The following is a 24224-nucleotide window of genomic DNA, read 5'->3' on the forward strand; positions in this document are numbered from 1 at the left end:
ATTTTGTTGACAGGTTATGTGTGTGACAAGGACGAACTGATTCGATTTTGGTGAAGATTCGGATCCGGATCCAACTACTAGAATTAAGTGATTTTTCACCATTGAGAGATCGGGCCAAAAATGAGATATAGCACGATATCTCAAAAGGTTGTGGACGGATTCGGATGAACCTTGGTGGACAGATTCGGTGTGTGACAAGGAAGAATTGATTCAACTTTGATGAAGATCCGAATCTGAATCTGGATAGGAGAATTATTTAATTACTTAAGTGATTCTTCACCATTGAGAGAGAGGGCCAAAAATGATATATAGCATGATATCTCAAAAATGTATTGGGCCTGATATGTTCTCGTGGATCAGGTATAACGTGGCGGAGGTATACGCTCCACCGAGTGCCCTTGTAGTTAATACTGTAGCAGAGTACCCACCATGTGCAATTTTGTTCCAAGCGTGCAACACGTTCTTTTGTCACTTCCCTTTATTTGGGCGGTTTATAGGCAACAGACCGCTGCCTCCAGAAATAAAATTAACCAGGGTTATGCATATGAAGAAAAGCATGCATACTGTTGATGTGCATATATAATACAATGTGACTATATAGGTCAGATAATTCCAATTGCACTCTACCCTCCCCCTCCCCCCACCCCCAAAGGAAGAAAATGCCAAGAATTATTTTTCTTCCAAAACTTCATGGAATCAAACAACACTTGCACAACTTCAGCGTGTTCTCATGAATCCCTAAAAGTTGCAGCTTCCTCTGTCAAATACTCTCCGAGGAGTAGATGAAACATACAACATACTTTCACTCCTTCATCCAATCTAGAATAGGAGCTCGGTCTCGGCGTGCGCGAGTCCGTTCCTGCGTGCGTCCATCAACAATTGTCCTACACAAAACATAGCAATACACGCATACACACGGGGTTTTGTATTCATAATAATCGATTTTTTTCTTTTTTCGCAAACTTCTTGCAGCATATAACATACTGGTGCTGCACATACACACGAGGAGAGCGTTTCCCTGCATGGCCCGTGCCTAATCCGTACCCCAGTTTGATCAAAAAAAAGGAAGAGAAGAGGAGGGTGAGAATTTTTTATCTTGCTCTTCTTCAAAGTGTGTTGTATATTATCCGGAATTCAGCATCGAAAAAGGCTGCAAAGAATATCCCATCAACACTGCTCCTTGCTCCCTGAGTGTATAGCTTGGCCAGTAATCTTTACACCACCTAATTATATTTTTCCCATTACCCAAAGATTTGTGTTCTCATCAGCGAAACGACGGGTTTTTCAATCCAGTACTATATAAAGATTGCTCATGCCTTTATTTTGGCAGTGTTTAGGCGACAGAAAGAAACGTTAAATGGTCAAGGATAGCACCGCGTTCAATATAGTAACCACCAGGATGAGTAAAGCGTGGGATGAAGACACTGCACCATAATCATCAATACTGTAATCACCATTATGAGAGGTGAGGAAAGTGTGTGATAAAGACGCTGCACCGTAATCACCAATATTGTAATCACCTCAATCGACGGGTGCATATTGCTTGAAATAGCTACAGCCACACAAGCTCGATTTCCGATAATAAATAGATAGATATGATGTTCTTTATGTACCTTGTCAAACTCGTCGATGCACACAACACCACCATCTGCCAACACCATGGCCCCTCCTTCCACGATGAAGTTCCGCGTTACGGCATCGCGCATCACCGCCGCCGTGAGTCCAGCCGCACTGCTGCCCTTCCCAGATGTGTACACCTGGAAGAGGAAGCCAAGGACAAAATCCATCATCTAAACATGTGTCTTCAGGTTTTTAAAGATGGATACATCAGTGAGCAAACAGATTGGAAAAAAAAAAAAACCAGGAGAATGTAAGCATCAAAAAAAAAGAAAAGAAAAAGGTTGACAAGAAAATATTTTGCGATAAATTCATCAACAATGAATTGTAGGAGATGGACAACACCGTAGATCTCAACTGAGGATCCAGAAAGGGAGGAGAGGTTAAAAAATACGGATGTGATGTTCATAGAACTAGACAAGCTGTTTCTCTCTTATGGAGCTCAGATGTTGGCAAGCAGATGTTTTAGTAGCAGAAGAGTTGTAAAAGATCAAAAGAGCTGAAGGCTCAGGTGAGGAAACCACTAAACAAGCTCGCTCACCCCAATGGGAGAGCAACGCTCGACAAACTTGAGCAGCTGAGACTTCGCTGTGCCTGGGTCACCAAGCAACAGCAGGTTGATGTCTCCACGACGGGTGAGACCGTCTGGCAGCCTGATGGAAGAAGCAGAGAAATAGGGAAGTGATGAAGATTAGATAAAAAAAAGATAACTCCATCAATCATGTCAACAGTGCATCCCCAATGTTTTGTTTCTTTACTCGACGGCCTTCAAATTTCATTGTTGTCTTTTACTGCAGCAGGTTGTTAGGATCGCACATGACATATGAGACTGGAAGAATAGGCAAGCCAGATAAAATAATCTTGACAATCTCAGGGTGAACTCTCCAAACAATCTGATTCTTTAAAATCCATGTCAAATTTGTCTGTAGTGGATGCTGCCCCTCCGTACTCTCAAACGGCCTCATCTCAGACCCTGCTCAAAGCAATGCAGAATGTATAAACATAAGGGCAATGCCCCAGAGTGCTCACCTGGTAGAATAATGATACTGAGGAGGAAGTCCACGTGGCACGGAATCAACAAAATGTACCTTCCAATGAACCAATGTTATAGCAAATACCTACTTTGGAGGGGAGAACCCCCCTCCCACCCCACCACCCGTGCTCCGCAAATCCCCTTCGACTCCAATTTTTTAAATAGCATGAAAAATCTTTGGTGCATCATGGGTGATGATGGTTATGATCAAATTTCATTTAAATCGTGTGTGTAGTTTCGGCGAAGAAAGCAAATACATATTTTGGGGGGCAACCCCCCTAGACCCCCCCCCCCCTTTTTTATGTCGTGAACATCGTTTGGAAAAACACGGGTGATGAAGATTCTCGTCAAGTTTCATCGGAATTGTGTGCTGTTTGAGAAGAAAGCAAATGCCTATTTTGGGGGGCAACTCCCATATACCCCCTTCAGGCCTGATCTTTTTAATGATGTGAACAAACTTCCAATTACACGCAGTCATGGAATCCATAATTAGTACAGACGTCGAGTTTTTTTTTCTTTTCAAACAGCCTGATAACCATCAGTTTGGATTCTGTCCGGGGTCACAACTGCAGACATGCTGCTGCTGCTGCTGCCTCTCTCTCTCTCTGTCTCTCTCTCTCTCTGTCTCTCTCTCTGTCTCTCTCTCTCTCTCTCTGTCTCTCTGTCTCTCTCTCTGTCTCTCTCTCTGTCTCTCTCTCTGTCTCTCTCTCTGTCTCTCTCTCTGTCTCTCTCTCTCTGTCTCTCTCTCTGTCTCTCCCTCTCTCTCTCTCTCTCTCTCTCTCTCTCTCTGTCTCTCTCTCTCTCTGTCTCTCTCTGTCTCTGTCTCTCTCTCTCTCTGTGTCTCTCTCTCTCTCTGTCTCTCTCTCTCTCTCTGTCTCTCTCTCTCTCTGTCTCTCTCTCTCTCTCTGTCTCTCTCTCTGTCTCTCTCTCTGTCTCTCTCTCTCTGTCTCTCTCTCTCTCTCTGTCTCTCTCTCTCTCTCTGTCTCTCTCTCTCTCTCTCTGTCTCTCTCTCTCTCTCTGTCTCTCTCTCTGTCTCTGTCTCTCTCTCTCTCTGTGTCTCTCTCTCTGTCTCTCTCTCTCTGTCTCTCTCTGTCTCTCTCTCTCTCTGTCTCTCTCTCTCTCTCTGTCTCTCTCTCTCTCTCTGTCTCTCTCTCTCTCTGTCTCTGTCTCTGTGTCTCTCTGTGTGTCTGTCTCTGTCTCTGTCTCTCTCTGTCTGTCTCTCTCTCTGTCTCTGTCTCTCTTTCTGTGTCTCTGTCTCTCTCTGTGTCTCTGTCTGTCTCTGTCTCTCTCTGTCTCTGTCTCTCTCTGTCTCTCTCTGTCTGTCTCTGTCTGTCTCTGTCTCTCTCTGTCTCTCTCTCTGTCTCTCTCTGTCTCTCTCTGTCTCTCTCTGTCTCTCTCTGTCTCTCTCTGTCTCTCTCTGTCTCTCTCTGTCTCTCTCTGTCTCTCTCTGTCTCTCTCTCTCTCTGATCCCTCAGGCAGGTAGGCTGTAGCCTCTACCCTCTATTCAGACCTTGAAAAAAATATTTAAAAAATCACAAGCTGGTTAAGCACTCAGATTATATTTCAATTCTCACAGATCTCACACTTTCACCATCTCTCTCCAAAAGAACTGTCTGGCAACCCCCTACCCCCATACCCAAATCTACTTTCTTAACAATCCTCTTGAGGATGTTCAGTCATTCAAACTCCTGGGTCTCACTTTCAGCTACAATATTTCTTGGTCAAACCACATTTCAAAGTTGGCCTCCAAAGCCAGCAGCCGATTTTGGGCATCCTTCTTCGTACAAGGTCCTTCCTTAGCCCAACTGAACTCCAAATCCACCAAGACCTTCGTCTACATATTGATGGAGTTCTGCTCTCCCCTCTGGGCTGGCTTTCCTGCCTCACATCTTGTTCAGCTTGATGCTGTGAAAACCAAGGCCCTCAAGATTATTGGAACCTCCTGCGTTGAAGCTGAGTTGATGGGCCTATCACTTCCCCATCACAGACAGGTCAGGTGGTCTCTCTGTCGTCTATAGCCTCTTTTCTGGTCTTGCACCCTCTGTTCTTTCCGTGCTTTGTCCACCAACCCCTCCACCCAGGTTTTCTGTCGGGCCTGCATGGCCCACCATCAACAGTCTTCTGGTAAAACTACCTAAATCCAGGATCACTGCTCACGTCCATTCATTTGCTCCACTTTTTTTCCTGCCTGTGGAATCAACTTCCACATAGTCTTCACTGTGGTCCCATTGCCTCAGTCAGTACATCTCGTTTTTTCCCCGTCACCTCTCTCTTCCATGAACTGAGATGTTGTGCAAAAATTTGTGTCCTTAAGAAATCTGCCATAAAATGGCACTAAAGCGATACCTTTTGCGAGATCCACCAATAAGCAGGCAAGCGATGGCTTTTTTTATGTCGAGACTTCCATAGATGGATGGGGCAATGCTCTTGGCCAAGGTTTCGTAGACATTTGGAGATGCAGCAAGCTGGCGTAAATCCTCTTCCTCCTGTGGGGTCATGGGGCCACCCATCGAGTGACCTACGCACAAAGATAGCAACAAAAATTCACTGTCATCCAATCAATAATCACAGACAAAACAGACACCTATACCATTTAAATTCATGAACAATGTAACAACATTGAGAACAAGAACGACACTCGGTGGAGCGTATACCTTCTCCAGGCTAAACAGTTTACGCTTTGTGTCCCAATGATAGACCGGATATGCATCCGGACCTGAACCAAAATCGAATCGGCTTGTTCATGTCACCTACTCAACTCATCCAGAACTTTTTGAGACATCGTGCTAAATATAGTTTCATGCCCATCTCTCAATGGTGAAGAATCACTTTAAAAAAATTTTAATATCCGGATCTTCACCAAAATCTAAGCAGTTCGTCCTTGTTACACACACCCAACCTGTCCACCAAATTTTGTTTGAATCCGTCCATAACTTTTTGAGATATCCTGCTCACAGACAAATCACCAGGGGTGAAAACATAAGCTCTGTGGCAGAGGTAACTATGAAGAACAAATTCCAATGAGGATATAAAAGAACAAAACAAAATTTTTATTTTATTTTTTTATTCACCTGTTCCATCGGTGTCAACCTGGATTCCCAGCACACGCAAATAGGGAATTCGGATTCCCACTCCTGCATGTTCCCGACCTTTCTTGGCCACCTTAGCAATGCGCTTGATGGACAAGATTCCCATCACAGTGACACGGTTCCCGGGCACAACTCGATCACAGAGGTACCTACAAACCCAGATCATCATTATGGAGCTCTATTCAAGCCGGCACTTTTTAGCCATCCAATTATCCCAGCTAAATAAATGCAAATTGGTGTTGACTTGAATGCAATGTCTTACCGTTCACAGTAAAGCTGGATGTGCCGAGGCATTTCCCCATTGGGAACAGCATCTGGTGCCTCCTGGAGCTTCAGCAATTGGAAGTCCACACACTTACACTTGTCTGGGACAATGAAGTAAGGATCCACAGGACAACTTGGCTGTCCAAGCTGTTCTCTGGTAAAGAGGACCATGAACAAAGTGTCGTCGGACAACTCGAGAGGTACGATCATACGACTACAATGCAAAAGATGTGCCACAGGCCAAGAAAACGGTCTTACGAGTTGCACTTGCGGGGCAGGGAGTAACCCTCAAGACCCGGGCTCACTGCGATGTTGTTAACCACATTCCGACAGCTACGGCACTGAAGGGTAAGGGTGGTGGCCTTCGAACGAACCCCAGTCGCCGAGATTATGATTCCAGGGATCTTGACAAGCTTCGCCATTTGGTTTGACTGCCGATAAATATAGGTCAACATATTGTCAAACTGAACTGCAAGCATTATTGATAAAGCCTAAAAAAAAAAAAAAAAATAGAAAAAAAAAAAAAGGCTCGAGCCAATCAACCTCAATGTTTAACAAGAATGGTAGTCTCCAAAAAGAAACCAAAATAAAATTCCATTTTGCTCACCTTAAGGCTACGAACATGAGCGGGATGTGCCTCGGATCTGAGAAACACCTGGATCTGCTGCAGCTCCATTTGATCCTCTGGACGAGGACGCGTCAGCTCATCCACCACCTCCATTGCCGCCTCCTCAAACTACAGACAATAAGGTCACCAATCATGGTCGCAAGAGCATCATCACGGCATTTACCTACCATTTAGATTTTGGGTGACAAACAACTTCAAGGTGAGGCTACCACCCTCACCCCTCAGTGTTCATCAAATATGACTGTTATGGAGTGAAAGAGAAATAGATTACGTTATTAAGTGTAGTTCTGGTGAAGTGTTACACTTTGTTAATAGCTGCGAACAACAAATAATCTACCAACGTAGCACAATGCTGTAAACCGGTTTCTTTCCCTTTGGCCAAGCACAAATGTCCACAATTTAAAACGCCCAGAAGCTCGCGTCCAGCGATTGGAAAGGCACCTGTCCGGAACTGGTCCCATGAATTCTTCAAGAACGTGGCAAGTCCATCAAAGTGAAGGTGCTTATTCACACCACAGCAAACTCTTAATGCTCGGCACTTGGGACATCATCATATCCCAATCTTACAATGATGGGCTAAAATGGAGGTAACCAAAACTCCAAAATTGACGTGCGGAGGAAATAGTGCCACCTTTGGTGGGAGCCGGTATTACAAATCATCTTCCTTTAGCTCAGTGGTTCTTAACCAGGGGTACGTGTACCACCTGGGGGTACGACGCATCAAAGCAGGGGGTACGATATATGGTGTCAAATTCAATACTGTATAGTACTTAAATTCCAATAATAATAATAATAATAATAATAAATAACTAATAAGAAATTTTAAGACAGGGGGTACGGGGAAATATTATGAAAGCTCAAGGGGTATCAGCACATAAAAAGGTTAAGAACCACTGCTTTAGCTGATGACATGGAGCATATGTTGTGATCAATAAAATACATTAAAAATATATAAAGTGTATTTCCAAGACCGAAGGTGGGCTGACAAGGGGACTCCAGGTCTGGAGGGTTAGGGGTGCCCACTAGTTGATAAAACAGATGAGAGGTCCGTCTGGTTCCACACCCTTCTCACCCAACGTCCCTTCCATCTTCTTTCAACAGAAACGACCCTTAAATAAACATATATAATAATAATGATTTGAGATCCATGTCGGGATGATGTGTGGTCAACACAAAACATCAATTCAGTTTCCCCAAGCTGAACAAGATAAAATGCGACGGGGTGATTCGATAGTCGTGTGTGTGACACAGTGGCAAACCCAGGGGTTCCCTGGTCGCCCAGAACTCCTTCTCGTAGTGGGGCAGATAACAGCAATTTTTGAGAGTAATCGTGCAAATGATGATACAAGCATCAAATTTGGCGCATTTGTTCTCCAGGGATTCTAATCAAATCTGCCTGATTGTCCATTTGAAAATCCAAATTTTGAAAAATTTTACAAAAAAAAAAAAACTTCAAAAAAGTCAAGATCACGAATCAATGTTGGATGCTGGCTGAGATTGGTGAATGTTTAAGAAACATCATCAAAGATGTTCCAAGTCTGCCATGCAGTTTTCTTCCCTTTACCACGGAAGGCAGACACGACGTCACATCCAGTGAAGGCATGGAAGTATGGGATCCCTCTCGCTTTCTCAGGCCCTATTGCAGAAACTACCTCATGGACTGGAATCCATCGCGCCTTGGCTCCTTGGCCAAAGGCAATCCACATGTTCTCAAGACCTAGTTCCTGTAAGGATGGCAGTACAGATATTGCTATGACTAGTACGTCCGTGTCATTAGCCTTAATGATAATGGACTTGCTACCATCCGTCGTTGCATCCCTGGCGTGTACAAATATTCGAGTGTCAGTTTCTTCATGACAACATGGAGACACAGCATCCAGTGACTTCCTTGTGTTGCTAATGGCATCTTCTCCTTTTGTGACAATGACTGTGCTTGTCGTCTGTGCTTTACACATCTTTTCCGCAAGGAAGTGAAACAGCTCAGTCTTGTTGCTGTCATCTCGAAGAAAGCTTCTCCAGTTACTTGGGGTCTTAATGGTTCCTGTCACTTCTTCTGATTCCTTGCCCCCTTTTCGACCTTGCCTCGGACTTCAGACTTGACTTCTTGTACACATCAAACACTCCGTCTACCCTCTCGTACCTGGCACCATAGGATTCCACCTTTGGGATGATGTCTTCTTTAGCATAGTCATCAAATATCTTTGAAGTGTGTGGAGGTAGGGCATTGATAAGTGCCGAGTCATCAATGATGACTGCATCTCACCTTGGTTCTCTGTCTGGGATGTTCACTTGCGCTTCAAGAATTTCAGCCAGCTGTGACTTCAATTATTTTTTTTTTCTTCAAAATTTGGATTTTCAAATGGCCAATCGGGCAGATTTGATCAGAAATGCCAAATTTGATGCTTGTATCATAATTTGCACGATTTTTCTACTATCTACGACACTATAGTATGTCATATAGGCACTACCATCACTCAGGTAGGTCTCACTAGTCATGATATTTAAGATTGAAACTTGAAGTTTATTGAATTCAAGCTATTTTATTGTTAGTTATGAATTTAAATATTAAATTAATTATCTTTTTGCACAATACATGCATATCAAAGAATATGTGAATGCGTATTTATTTGAAAGCTGTAATAAAGTTTTCATAACGTTCATATGACTTAGATTTTCTGTTATTTGGAAACCCCCCCCCCCCTACCCAATTCCTGGATTTGCCCCTGTGACATACACCTGACATACCATGGGTAGAAACTCAGCAGGCTGCTTTGTGAGCATGTCAGCAAGCTCTTCATCAAAGCTGGACAGATCTTCCACCTCCACCTCGATCCAATACTCACCCAAGTTGTAATGACGTTTCAGCTCATCCCTGGAACCACAACACAAACACTCGATCCAAGAACCACTTATCAATCCGACAGAAGTGCCTTATTAACAGCATAAGCACAAAACTCTGAAGTCAAGGTGCTCGGGAGCCAGTCGGGGCAGGCGAACAACAAACTCGGCAGAACCTGTATTTGAAGATGAGGCCGCTGTGCTCCGTACCGACTCGGTACTGTCGCAAAAAGTCACGGAAGCGCCTCTTTGCTTGAGCTCTGCGGATCTTCCCTTCATCCGGCCGTTCTTCCTCGCCGAAAGCGTCGCTGAAGAACAATCCCGGATTATCGAAACCCGCCATAACGCAGCAAACGTAGGCCGATACAGTTAGAGGAGTTTTGGCGGGAAAATTTTGCCGGGAAATATGACGTCATGCGGAAGAGCGCGCGTGATTGGCTGGTTTCTTCGGACGCGTCAAATCATTGAAATGGATGAATTCAGGACATTTATCAGTGACGTCACACCTTGAGCTGGTGGAGGGAAGGTAAATAAGTGACGGTTCGTATAAAAAAAAAGAGACGAGTACGGATTGTTTGCGTTTAGCAAGGTAATTGTCATGTAACATTATAACTCGTTACAATGATCATAATTATAACCAAAATACGAGTCTGTTTCAAAAGTATTTAAATAACGAATAAGTAAAACAACCTTGGTTGGTATTGGTAACTCAACATGACGAGAAGGAACGTTAACTTTCATCACTTGTGAAACAAAGTTAGGTTTGGTAATACCGCCACCTGTTGGAATGGCTTTGTCTTCATATCGAATGACTGGAGTCGACACGGTTAAAACGGGGATGTGTTCATGAGTTACCAATTAAGCAGCTTACCACCGCTTGCCAAGCTAGCCGTTCCTTATCGACCCTTTCCAATGGAGTGCTTGCTTGGGTGCTTAAGCTGCTTGACGAGAGCTATACAAGAAACTTGGGAACTGAACACACTCTCCTGTACCTGTGTACCTGAAGCACACCTGATATCGATATCGTGCTATATTATCGTTTTTGTCCTTATCTCTCAAAGGTGAAGAATCACTTGGAAATTAAATAACTCCCATATCGAGATTCGGATTCAGATTTTAAATCAAAACCGAATCAATTCGTCCTTGTTACACATCCAACGTGTCCACCAAGTTTCATCAGAATCCGTCCACAACTTTTTGAGACATCGTGCTATCTCTCAATGGTGAAGAATCACTTAAAAAATTCTAGTAGTCGGATCCGGATCCGGATCTTCACCCAAATCGAATCAGTTCGTCCTTGTCACACAGCCAACCTGTCCATAACATTTCATCCGGATCCGTCCCCAACCTTTTGAGATATCCTGCGCACAAACAAACAGACAGACAGACAAACAAACAGACAGACAAGCCGGTATAGTAGGCGACATGGCTGCTCGCTCTAGATGGAAAGCTGTCCGACGTGACTAGCCGATTTTCATGTACAAGCTATCAATCAATTTAGCACAATAAATATGATTATCACAGCCCTCTTAGTTTGTGCCCAGAAACCCACCTTGTGCAATTTCAGGCATGTTTCCAAAGAGACTCTAACAAATGGCAGCCCTGGTAATTCCATTAATCTATTCGCTAAATATTTTATTTTTTTATATGATGCTGAAAGACATTCTCCTTGGGCACACAAAAAAACAGGTCCCTCGGAGGTCCAGTTTCGGAGGGATTGATTTTTTTGTGCAGTCCACAATAAGTGTACGATGTACGATAAAGTATTTTAGCTGTTGCTAAGCAACGGAGGTGTGCATAGCAACCATTCATTTTTGTGTACATGCTAGCCACATTGTACACATTTCACCCAAGTTTCATCAAAATCACACTCTTTCTCTTAGAGATATTCGCAATTAACCGTTTCTGAAATGTTCGACATGTACTCAGCCAAAACCGATCTCCTCCTACAAATATTTTTTGTTAGGGCTGCAAATTGGCATGAAGGGAGCTAGATAGATTGCGCACAGAACTCTAAACTTCGATTTTTCGATTTGTTTTTTTTTTTTTAGATTTTTTGACCACTTTAAAGGGCCGTTGCTATGGCCCGGGGTCCCATATTCGAAAGCACACGATTCCCAGAAATATTGGTCCTACCTACCAAATTTCATTGGAATCGGTTGAGTGGTTTAGCCCCGAGGCTTGACCAAAGATTCGCGGACAGACATACAGATGGAAATGTCCAGAATAAGGGTGCTCTAAGAGCAGCCAACAGACAGACAGACAGACAGACAGACAGACAGACAGATGGAAATGTCCAGAATAAGGGTGCTCTAAGAGCAGCCAACAGACAGACAGACAGACAGAAAGGGGTGAAAAACAATCTCCTTCACATTCGGTAGCGAAGATAATAAACAACAACATACATGAGTTTAGAGAGTGACAAACTCGTCTCACATCGTTTTCTGTCGTTTTCATTCACAACCATCTTCACAGCTCATCACTTGGTGGTGGTGTTTGTGGTGGTGGTAGTGTTTGTGGTGGTGGTAATCACTAAACACAAAAAACGCATCATTAATATCTCCTTCAAAATAAGTCTAACGTCTGCCATCTATCCTAATAAATGTGTGCATGCGAGCTCGCGTGCGTGCGTGTGTGTCAGTGTGTGACAGTGTGTGCCAATTTGTGTCAATGTGTGACAGTGTGTGACAGTGTGTGTGTGTCAGTGTGTGACAGTGTGTGTCAGGGTGTGACAGTGTGTGACAGTGTGTGTCAGTGTGTGTCAGTGTGTGACAGTGTGTGTCAGTGTGTGACAGTGTGTGTCAGTGTGTGACAGTGTGTGTCAGTGTGTGACAGTGTGTGACAGTGTGTGTCAGTGTGTGTCAATGTGTGACAATGTGTGACAGTGTGTGACAGTGTGTGTCAGTGTGTGTCAGTGTGTGTCAATGTGTGACAGTGTGTGTCAGTGTATATCAATGTGTGCCAGTGTCTGTCAGTGTGTGTCAGTGTGTGACAGTGTGTGACAGTGTGTGTCAATGTGTGTCAGTGTGTGTCAATGTGTGTCAGTGTGTGTCAATATGTGTCAGTGTGTGTCAATGTGTGTCAATGTGTGTCAGTGTGTCAATGTGTATCAGTGTGTGACAGTGTGTATCAGTGTGTGTCAATTGGTGTCAATGTGAGTATCAGTGTGTGTGTGTGTGTGTGTGTGTGTGTGTGTGTGTGTGTGTGTGTGTGTCAGTGTGTCAGTGTGTCAATGTGTGTCAATGTCTCCTCCATAACTCCAAAACCATGAATCCTAGCAGTCTGAAACTTTGCAAGCATACTAAGAAAACTCCAAGGAAGTGCAAGAGTGAAAATTGGATGTTTGGGTTAATTAAAACACTCCTTTTGAAGATAATTAACGGCCTTATTTAATTATATCCTTCATCAGGCGATCCTCGGCCACCTCGCTTCCTGGGGTCTTAAGGCGTTTCCTCGGAAACCTCGCCTTCGTCTGAAGCCGCCATGTTTTTTGGCCTACTCAACCTTGCCTTGACTTGGAACAGGCCGCAACGATTTCTGAATGATAAAGTTGTTTTTTCACTTTCCTCACTCATATTATATTGAATGCCTGTACATTGAATGCCTACGAATCGCTGGGTACATTGCAATGCTTAAGAACTCCCGGGGACGTCAGTGTTCGTTGCTTTATTTCATTTTCTCATGTGAATAACAGAGAGAATCTCTTTCACTCAGCGGAATTACAAAATTTAAGCTGAAGATTTTGAAAGTATTAGCAGTTCCAACTCCTAAAAAATACTAATTTGTCCAATTTGGACATAGTTTGGACATTCGGACATCTCTTTCGCTTGCCAACCATTAAATTGGAGTGCTTGCTTGAGTACTTAAGCTGCTTGCCGAGCGCCCCATAGTGGACGGCGGTGCAGTTCCTGTCCCGAAAGGGATGTACTGTTCACAGTTGCTGCAAGGTAGAGCGTGTTCTGAATTCTGATCATGCGTTTTCGCGACAGCACGTATTTAAATCAAAATCAAAATCAAAATCAACAACAACAACAACAACAACAACAACAACCATGCGGACTTTGTTCCCTCGATCTCTATCTTCACAGGATAGGGCGTCACCCCACAGGGTTGCGTGACTGGTGTAAGGCTCCCACAGATTTGGTTCAGGTTTTCTCTCTGCCCTCATTACGATGATCCCAGATCGCGTCCATTGCATTCTCTCCGTGTCATGGGGATCACCTGGTCAGGCTTGTCAGATGCGTTTTGCCATCGAACCCAGAAGCACCACTGGTTCTGTCGTCATTTTAAAAATTCATCAAAGAAACGGGGCGAGCATCGGGGGGATACAGAGGGGCGATACAAAGTCCAGTATCCATGTCTGAGGTGTTTTGGTGCGCGGCTCTGAAATCGCAATTAAACTCCAAAAAGAGAGAAAGAACAACAACGGCCCGTCATTCTGAGTGAGTGGTTCGTGCTCCGTCATTCTGAGGGAGTGGTTCGTGCTCCGTCATTCTGAGGGAGTGGTTCGTGCTCCGTCATTCTGAGGGAGTGGTTCGTGCTCCGTCATTCTGAGGGAGTGGTTCGTGCTCCGTCATTCTGAGGGAGTGGTTCGTGCTCCGTCATTCTGAGGGAGTGGTTCGTGCTCCGTCATTCTGAGTGAGTGGTTCGTGCTCCGTCATTCTGAGGGAGTGGTTCGTGCTCCGTCATTCTGAGGGAGTGGTTTGTGCTCCGTCATTCTGAGGGAGTGGTTCGTGCTCCGTAATTCTGAGGGAGTGGTTCATGCTCCGTCATTCTGAGGGAGTGGTTCGTGCTCCGTCATTCTGAGGGAGTGGTTCGTGCTCCGTCATTCTGAGGGAGTGGTTCGTGCTACGTCATTCTGAGGGAGTGGTTCGTGCTCCGTCATTCTGAGGGAGTGGTTCGTGCTCCGTCATTCTGTGGGAGTGGTTCGTGCTCCATCATTCTGAGGGAGTGATTCGTGCTCCGTCATTCTGAGGGAGTGGTTCGTGCTCCGTCATTCTGAGGGAGTGGTTCGTGCTCCGTCATTCTGAGGGAGTGGTTTGTGCTCCGTCATTCTGAGGGAGTGGTTCGTGCTCCGTAATTCTGAGGGAGTGGTTCGTGCTCCGTCATTCTGAGGGAGTGGTTCGTGCTCCGTCATTCTGAGGGAGTGGTTCGTGCTCCGTCATTCTGAGGGAGTGGTTCGTGCTCCGTCATTCTGAGGGAGTGGTTCGTGCTCCGTCATTCTGAGTGAGTGGTTCGTGCTCCGTCATTCTGAGGGAGTGGTTCGTGCTCCGTCATTCTGAGGGAGTGGTTCGTGCTCCATCATTCTGAGGGAGTGGTTCGTGCTCCGTCATTCTGAGTGAGTGGTTCGTGCTCCATCATTCAGAGTGAGTGGTTCGTGCTCCGTCATTCAGAGTGAGTGGTTCGTGCTCCGTCGTTCAGAGGGAGTGGTTCGTGCTCCGTCATTCAGAGGGAGTGGTTCGTGCTCCGTCATTCTGAGGGAGTGGTTCGTGCTCCGTCATTCTGAGGGAGTGGTTCGTGCTCCGTCATTCTGAGGGAGTGGTTCGTGCTCCGTCATTCTGAGGGAGTGGTTCGTGCTCCGTCATTCTGAGGGAGTGGTTCGTGCTCCGTCATTCTGTGGGAGTGGTTCGTGCTCCATCATTCTGAGGGAGTGATTCGTGCTCCATCATTCTGAGGGAGTGGTTCGTGCTCCGTCATTCTGAGGGAGTGGTTCGTGCTCCGTCATTCTGAGGGAGTGGTTCGTGCTCCATCATTCTGAGGGAGTGGTTCGTGCTCCGTCATTCTGAGGGAGTGGTTCGTGCTCCGTCATTCTGAGGGAGTGGTTCGTGCTCCGTCATTCTGAGGGAGTGGTTCGTGCTCCGTCATTCTGAGTGAGTGGTTCGTGCTCCGTCATTCAGAGTGAGTGGTTCGTGCTCCGTCGTTCAGAGGGAGTGGTTCGTGCTCCGTCATTCAGAGGGAGTGGTTCGTGCTCCGTCATTCTGAGGGAGTGGTTCGTGCTCCGTCATTCTGAGGGAGTGGTTCGTGCTCCGTCATTCTGAGTGAGTGGTTCGTGCTACGTCATTCTGAGGGAGTGGTTCGTGCTCCGTCATTCTGAGTGAGTGGTTCGTGCTCCATCATTCAGAGTGAGTGGTTCGTGCTCCGTCATTCAGAGGGAGTGATTCGTGCTCCGTCATTCTGAGTGAGTGGTTCGTGCTCCGTCATTCTGAGTGAGTGGTTCGTGATGAACACGATCCCGACCGCATGAGAAATTCTAAGGTACAGAGGGAGATGGAGAATGTCCTGAAATGTTCCAAGGTTTCCAAACAGAAAATCAACGCAGCCACTCAAGTCTCCATGATGAAGGTCTTCAAAAAAAATAAATCCCAAGTGAATCGGCCTCGATTTAATCTTCTGAGCCTTCAATCTCAACTGGACAACCTGCCACACCTGAATGTGCCTGCGACAAGCAATATGTACCGTATTGAACCCCAATCATGACAACACTTGGCGAAAAGTAATTCATTTTAATTAAATGTTTTCATTTGTTATGAAATGTTGTATGTGTTGTATTTATGCAATGTATACTGGTTTTTTTGCCCCTCGTCGCTCCCCCACTCCTGCTCACTCCCCCACCCCTCCTCGGTCTCCCCCACGACCTCCTCGGTCTCTCTAACTCCTCGCTTCTCCACCTCTCTCTCCCCTCTCTTTTTCTCCCCCCCTGCCCAATCTTCGTATACCTGTCGTCCGGATGGTGGTTATATCCGGTAGGACCCTACCCTCGCATGGCCTTAACTTGCCCTCCCCTCATGTTACCTTCCTTTTCCGCACGCCTCCTCGCTGCCCTCCACACTCCCCCCCCCTCATTCCTCGCTTCCCCACCCCACCTCAATATCCCTCCTCCTCTCTCCTCCTACCTCCTTTCTCCCTTCTCACCCTCCCACCTCTCACCCTACACTCCCTCCTCTCACCCTATCCTCCCTCCTCTTTTTCTTACTCCCCCACACCCCCTTAATATTCCCGTCAGTGAAGCGACGGGTTGTATTTGCTCATTTATACTAAGAAGTGTGTGTGTGTGTGTGTGTGTGTGTGTGTGTGTGTGTGTGTGTGTGTGTGTGTGTGTGTGTGTGTGTGTGTGTGTGTGTCCGTCCGTCCGTCCGTCCGTCCTCCATATCTCCAAAACCATGAAACTGAGCAGCCTAAAACTTTGTATGCATATTAAGGGAACTCCAAGGAAGTGCAAGAATGAAAATTGAGTGTTTAAGTTAATTAAAACACCCCTCTCTTGAAGATAATTAACGGCCTTATTTAATTATATCCTTTATCAGGTGCATGCTCAGCCACTCTCTGGGGTTTTAAGGCGTATCCCAGGTAACCTCGTTGGGGTGTGTGTGTGTGTGTGTGTGTGTGTGTGTGTGTGTGTGTGTGTGTGTGTGTGTGTCCGTCCGTCCGTACGTCCGTCCTCCATATCTCCAAAACCATGAAACTGAGCAGCCTAAAACTTTGTATGCATATTAAGGGAACTCCAAGGAAGTGCAAGAATGAAAATTGAGTGTTTAAGTTAATTAAAACACCCCTCTCTTGAAGATAATTAACGGCCTTATTTAATTATATCCTTTATCAGGTGCATGCTCAGCCACTCTCTGGGGTTTTAAGGCGTATCCCGGGTAACCTCGTTGGGGTGTGTGTGTGTGTGTGTGTGTGTGTGTGTGTGTGTGTGTGTGTGTGTGTGTGTGTGTGTGTGTGTGTGTGTGTGTGTGTGTGTGTGTGTGTGTGTGTGTGTGTGTGTGTGGTTTCTCTCATAAACATATTCTCTGCTAACTTCCCCATCTCAAAAGTAAACCACTCGCTCTGAAAACCTTCCCCCATTCCTCTTCTCATCGTGTTTCATTGAACTTGTTCACTCTCATGTGTCCTTCTCCCACTCTCACTCTCACTTCTACTCCACTGTTGGTGTGGTGTTTTCCCCCTCTTCCATCTTTACCTTCGCATTCTGCGAAAGGTTATGTATTGGTCGCTGTGTATTTATTTATTTATTTATTTATTTATTTATTTGTGAATGTGTGTGTGTGTGTGTGTGTGTGTGTGTGTGTGTGTGTGTGTGTGTGTGTGTGTGTGTGTGTGTGTTTGTTATTCGCATAACTCAGAAAGTATAAAACCAAATCGCTTGAAATTTGGTGGGATGATGGGTTATTATCCAAGGAACATTTGATTAGATTTTGGGAGCGATCGGGTCAAAGGTCAAGGTCACGGAAAGGTCAAATTCATATTTTTACCATAGCGCGATCAATTTTGATCTAATCAACATGCAACCGATGCCAAAATGTTCAGAATTCATTGCCCAATCTTGTGATGGGCGACATGACACAATTACGTCATTACCCTTGTTAGTGGTTGGGGGTCAAAGGTCAGTGGGGTCACAACCTTTCAAAATATGCGGTTTTTATCATAACACGGTCAAATCAAAACCGATTTGCATGAAACCAACACCAAAATGTTCACTGTTCTGTTCCCCCCACTCTCATGCCAAGAACAAAAAAGTAGCGGAGGCGAAGGTATGCACTCTACCGAGTGCCCATTCTAGTTCAATTTTGTTTCGTTCCATTCTGCTCTCATTCTTCCATGACACTTGACGATGCATACAAAAATTAAAAAAACCCATCTCCTGGGCCTCTGCTGCTCTCTCATTTCTGATGGACCGATGCGGGTTTTGATGTTCAAAATGTTATTCAGTCACATGGGATATGGGGGGTTTGTGACATCACTTAATATGAAGACATTGTTACAGGTTTGAAGTTCGCCATGAGGGGAAACGCTCGAATTCTCTCGAACACCCGGTCCTGAGGCCACCAGCCGCGGATAACTCCGCAGCTTGGTGGGTTGCTAATCAACCACGAATACCCATTGGTACTGCCAATCCTGACAGGGTTATACTATTTTGCATGGTTACCTTACCTTTGGATGACAGTTTCAAGGGAGGCTCGTGCCCTCGATGCGTACTCGTCTTCACTTATCTGATCAGGTGCAGCTGAGCGGAGCTGCCAAGTACACACCGGCTAATGTGTAGAGCCAATCGGTGGGGTAGAACTTCCAACACCATGTGCGGACTATGCTGGATCAATGTAGGAAAATCTTCTATTTGCACCTGTTTTTGGAGATTCCTTGCAAGGTGAGTTCAGGATACTTTTTCAGGTTTGTTGTGTTCATGTTTGTTTCCAAAGTGAATGCGATAGTCTGCTGAGCATTTCACATACTCAGCTTATCCTACACTCATCGCTCTGCACCTGGTTGAGTTCCATCAGGCTGCTCCCTCCCTCTCGTAGGTACATTTTCGGGATGTACTGGTTTTTGTCAAACATTTTGTGGATGGAAAGGAGTTTTCTTGTTTTGATGTCTCACTTATTGATTTCTGTTTGGGACCAGTATATTAATTCACAGCTGTATTGGAACACTGGTACTGCGAGTTGGTTTTATGGCTTTGATTTTGTTTCCTGGGGAGAGGTAGGTTTTCAGGATCAGCTTTATTCTACGTAGGTATTCTTTGGCGATTGTTTTGCACATTTGTTTGTGACATATTTGGTGGCCCTCTTCTGCTCTGAGGTATTTGTATGATGCTTCGTTTTCTAATTGCTGTATTGTTGTTTCAAGGTCAATTTTTACGTTGTCTGTTTTTGTTGGTTTATCTTGTGTAAATGTGCACCTGGCACACTTATCTAGTCCAAGTTCCATTTGAATGTCCTCATAGAACCGTTTTACTAGTTTTAGCTGTTCTGTCATGTATAGTAGGTGTGTCACCTTTCCTGTTTCTTTCGATGTTCTACTGTTGATTGTTAGGGTGTATCCCTGTCCTTGTTTGTTGATGTGGTTACTCAATGTAGTACTGCAGCATAGCAAACAAATTGTTCGACTTTTCATAAAAGCAGCAAAATTGGTACATATGTTGATTAATGTATTCTGAACAATTCTGGATATGGAGCCACTCGAGATTTTGCCTTGGTCAGCTTTGGCGGCCATTTTGGAAAATGGCCACCATTCTACTTTAACAACAAGGGATATCTGTCATTGTTATTCTCTTTGTAGGTTTCTCAGAGGTGATAAATACTCCATGTGATGTGCATTTACAAAGGAAAACAATACAAATGTCATTTGTGTTGATTTATTATATTTCCAACCATTGTATTGGGGAAAAATGGTCATTTTTATGGGAAAATCCATTTTCGCACACAGCATCAGTGACAGGTTCAGAAGTATTTTGTTGTGGTGGTGGTAGTGGTGGAAGTGGTGTTGTAATTGGTAATACTAGTACGTGCCCATAGGGGCGGGCCCGTAGGTGAGTGCCAGTATGTGCAGCCTCTCTCTCAAACCTCGAAAAGGCACATCCACGGGTCCCCAGCAATATTCCTGGCAAGTTTCAATCGTGCAAAAGAAATAATAATAAATAAATAAATATTAATTGTGATGTCATATCACCGTGTCTTGTCATTGGGAGACAGATAAATGGCCGTAACTTGGGAACCGCTTATTCGATTAATATCAAACCTTGAAAAGCACATCCGCGGGGCCCCGGCAATATTCCTGGCAAGTTTCAATCAGATCGGACCGTCGATCGTGCAAAAAATAAATAAATATATAAACATTAATTGTGACGTCATTCGTGATGTCATAGCACCGTGTATTGTCATTGGTCGACAGATAAATGGCCGTAACTTGGGAACCGCTCGTCCGATCGATATCAAACCTCGAAAAGGCCCATCCGCGGTCCCCGGCAATATTCCTGGCAAGTTTCAATCCGATCGGACCGGCGGTCACAGACAGACAGACAGACAGACAGACACACAGAGATTGCTGGAATTATAGATAGATTGGTGTAGTAGTAGTAGTAGTATTAGTGTGGTAACAAGGTGTTCTGTCACTTCTGTTGTCCTTGACAGCGCCGTCATCATGCAGATGTTGAAGCCTGTCATTGCCAAGACATTTGAAGAATATGCCCACCAAATCTTCATCCCATACATCAAGGAGCAGCTGTGTCGTGCTTCACGTCTCGACCTCGTTTGGGATAGCTACAAAGATGGCTCCTTGAAGACAGCGACAAGGGAGAAATGAGGAAAGGGGTGCGACAGCGCGTGGTGAGCACCGCAGCCATACTAGGAAACTGGCAGAGTTTCCTACGTGTCGACGCAAACAAGATGGAGCTCTCCACCTTCCTGTCCGATGTGCTGGTGCAGTCTTTCCATGACGAGGCAAAGGAGCTGGTAGTCACGGATGGTGAAGCAGTCATCTGCCTTCCAAGGCAGGAAGATGAAAGCTCTCTGGCTCCATGCAGTCAAGACGAGGCGGACACTCGCATCATGCTACATGTGGCCCATGCTGCAGAACATGACCACCATCAGATTCAAGTTCGAACCGTAGACACCGACGTCATCGTCTTGGCGGTGATGGTAGCCCAGGCACTACCATGCGTGGATGAACTCTGGATTGCCTTTGGGACGGGCAAGAACTACCGCTACATCCTTGCCCATTAAATAGCTGCCTCCCTCAGTCCACAGAAGGCACGTGCCCTCCCTGTCTTCCACATCATGACCGGATGTGACACAGTGTCAGCATTCGTGGGGCATGGGAAGAAATTTGCCTGGGCCACATGGAACTCGTTTCCAGAACTGACAGATTCTCTTGTGACCCTGACCACCACGCCAGTCAACATCCAGGATGACACAATGCACTGCATTGAAAGGTTTGTGGTGCTCCTCTATGACCGCACCAGTCCATATACGGACTTCAACGAGGCCAGAAAGAAACTCTTCGCCAAGAGGAACTCTGTCCAGCGCATCCCACCTACATACGATGCTTTGGAACAGCATGTGAAGAGATCAGTCTTCCAGGGTGGCTATGTCTGGGGGCAGGTCTTGGTCCCTCAACCCGTGCTTCCATCACCAAAAAGCTGGGACTGGCGGCAAACAGAGGATGGGTCCTACGAACCGCTCTGGACCACACTCCCTGAGGCTTCAAAAAGCTGCTTCGAGCTGGTGTCGTGCAGCTGCAAAAAGCGGCTGTAGAAACCGCTGCAAATGCAAGAAGGCTAATCTGCAATGCTCTGGACTGTGTGCTTGTGAAGGAGAATGCCAGTAGACAGACGCAGTAGACACAGACTGAGATATCGGCTTAGCTTAGAATGTGCAAATGCAAAGTCGCATTGCTTGTAAAAGTGTTGACTTATTGATCCAGAGCCAGTACACTTGAGCTCAGAAACTCATATTGTACTAGACTGATGTATGCGTGTACCATGTGTCCTGGTAGAATGGTCGTAGACAGTAAACCGTAGCGACTTCAAAGTGAAGTGTGCAATAATTTGAATACATTTTCTGAGTTTGTCATTATCACCATTATCAGTTCCCTTTTCAAAATAGAGTAAAGTATGTAATCTATAATGCAATTTTTGTTGATTCCAAACCCATTGAATGTGATGAATATCATTTGACTCTTGTTCTCCAGGCAATAATGGGTACTTTTCAGTGAAAAATTTCAGGAGAGCAGCAATTTACAAATCAAATAATGGCTTTTTTACCGAAAATACTGGCTCATAATATTTGAATACGCCTTTTCATGGTCAATTTGCTGAATTTTACACTTTCCTTATATCTACCACCAATACAATAAGAAAATAAGAGCATATAGCCAATTTCGCTAAAGTAGAATGGCGGCCATTTTGGAAAATGGTCGCCGAAGCTGACCAAGGCACAATCTCGGGTGGCTCCATATCTAGAATTATTCAGAATACATTATTCTATATGTGTACCAATTTTGGTGCTTTTATGCAAATTTGAACAATTGATCTGAAATATCAGACTACGCTGCAGGATTAATGGGTGCAGAGCCAGCCAAAACAAGAGGGGAGAGAGATTGTCTCCCTGGAAGATCCCACGCCGTGTCTTCACATCTGGTATTTCGTTAGTTCCTTCTGAGTGCTGTCATATCAATGTGGTATTTCAGAGCTCCGTTGCTTTCTCAATCATTTTGATTATTTGGGGATTGATTTTGTATATTTGCATGCATTTTGTCATCCGCAAATGTGGGACACAATCGAAATCTTTCTTATAGTCTATCGAGGTGGAGGACAATTTGGTTCTTCGCATTTTGCAATTTTCAAGTACAGCCTTGTTCAGTCATAGGTGGTCAATTGTTCCGTAACAACCTTTCTTACATCCCTTTTGTTCTGCCTCCAAAACCTCCTTGTTGTGTTCGGACTTAGGTGATGGTACATAATTTTTGTGATGATTCTTGTTTGAAGTTTGTATGTTGTTGGTAGGCTCCATTGCTTTCTGTTTGTTATTGGTCGGTATTTGTGAGGAAGTTGAGTTTCTTCAGATTTTGGGATGAGAAATGTCTTTCCTTCTACAAGCCAACCATCCACTGCCTTTTCCTCCTTGATCGGTTCGTTGAATGTCCTGGCCTAGTGATTGTGGAGAGCATCAAGTTGTTTTAGCCAGAAGTTTGGAATTCCATCTGGACCTGGGCTTTTAAAGTTCGGCATTTTTTTAAGTTGTTTTCTAATTTTTTTTCTTCATAATTTTTCACTGGGGGAATTTCCTCTAGATGTTGCTTCTTCCTTTCCAAATCTGGGATCCATTCTGCTTCCTTGTTATGTTCCTTTCAATCCTCAAAAATTCCTTTTCAGAATTTTTCTAGCTTTACTTTTGTAGGGAGAGTTGACACATTCTGCTTTTGTTTCCCGAACTTGCGGTAGAATCTCTTTGGGTTACTCTCAAACATGTGGTTTTGTTTTCTCCTGCTGTTTGCTGTCATTTCTATTTTGAGTTTGTTTTCAGCATCCAAGCACTCGAGGTTTTTGTCTTCGATTTTGTATTTGTTCTTTATTCTTGAGATTCTCTTTTTTTTTAGTTTTAGGCTTCTGTTTCCTTTCCTGAACTGTTGTATTTGACCTATTTCCTACCTCAGTTGCTCTCTTTGTGTCTCTAATCTCTGTTTCCATGGTGAGATTTGGCTTCTCTTTGTGGGGCCTAGTTTTTTTCCTATTCTGGTGTTGTTTGCCTGTTACTTTTTTTTTTTGAATGAATAGTGCTGCTGTTAAACACACGATATTGATTTATTTCAAGGTAGATGATTTTGAAATCATTTTTCTAATTGAATGGTTGGTCTGCCTCATGAAGATTTTTGTCCGTTTGTTGTTTTCTATGCGATGGAGTTTTGGTCTCTCTTAGTTTTATCTCTTCTATTTTGTTGGTCAACTCTTCTTCCAACATATGCTGCTCTTCATTTGTCTTCACCCTCCTCCTCTCCATCATTCTGTGCTCTACCTAGTCTTTCTGCCAATCATCATCCACCTTTTCCACTCTTTTCCCCTTAGTCTGTGCCTGAGTCACCTGGTCTTTGTCTCTGAATTGGCCTTGCCTCTCTTTCTTGGGGACATACTTGTTTTCTCCTTTTGCCACATTCTTTCTTTTCCACCTTTGAACTAGCTCTTTATCAGGGTTTGGCTCCCTGTCTCTTGCACAACCACAACTTCCTCTTGTGCCATCTCGGCCAAATCCCTGCCATCCCTTTCTTCACCTTCAAGCGAGCACTTACATCCCCTTGCTCTAATCTCTGTTGTCACTTGTTGCCTTGCCCTAGATGTAATTTCTTCTATTCTATCTTTATCTAGATATCTTTTAATCATTGAAAAAAACCTTCTCAAACTTATCAAGGGGAGCTCTCTCTGCCCGAATAGTTAATTTCGTTTTTTTCAGATAGTCTCTGAATTGCTCACCCTTAACTTTCCTCC

The 24224-nt window shown here is 44.7% G+C and overlaps 1 protein-coding gene across 1 annotated transcript in view; it reads right to left on the reverse strand.

Annotated features, from left to right (window-relative positions):
• The window catches only part of MCM5 (minichromosome maintenance complex component 5), a 33592-nt gene extending 23709 nt beyond the window's left edge, over positions 1 to 9883 (reverse strand). Inside the window, exons 1-9 of the mRNA XM_085852834.1 lie at positions 9646 to 9883; positions 9377 to 9503; positions 6611 to 6739; positions 6262 to 6434; positions 6002 to 6157; positions 5722 to 5888; positions 4997 to 5168; positions 2159 to 2270; positions 1614 to 1757 (exon numbers count right to left, since the gene is read on the reverse strand). Coding sequence (XP_085708960.1) covers positions 1614 to 1757; positions 2159 to 2270; positions 4997 to 5168; positions 5722 to 5888; positions 6002 to 6157; positions 6262 to 6434; positions 6611 to 6739; positions 9377 to 9503; positions 9646 to 9812 — 1347 coding nt within the window. The 5' untranslated portion in view covers positions 9813 to 9883. The remainder of the gene's footprint in view (positions 1 to 1613; positions 1758 to 2158; positions 2271 to 4996; positions 5169 to 5721; positions 5889 to 6001; positions 6158 to 6261; positions 6435 to 6610; positions 6740 to 9376; positions 9504 to 9645) is intronic.
• Between the last annotated feature and the right edge of the window lie 14341 nt (positions 9884 to 24224).

The sequence above is a fragment of the Eptatretus burgeri genome, chromosome 13, assembly GCF_056783735.1.
Source record: "Eptatretus burgeri isolate ZD-2024b chromosome 13, Ebu_testis_v1, whole genome shotgun sequence".
Taxonomy (NCBI): Eukaryota; Metazoa; Chordata; class Myxini; order Myxiniformes; family Myxinidae; genus Eptatretus; species Eptatretus burgeri.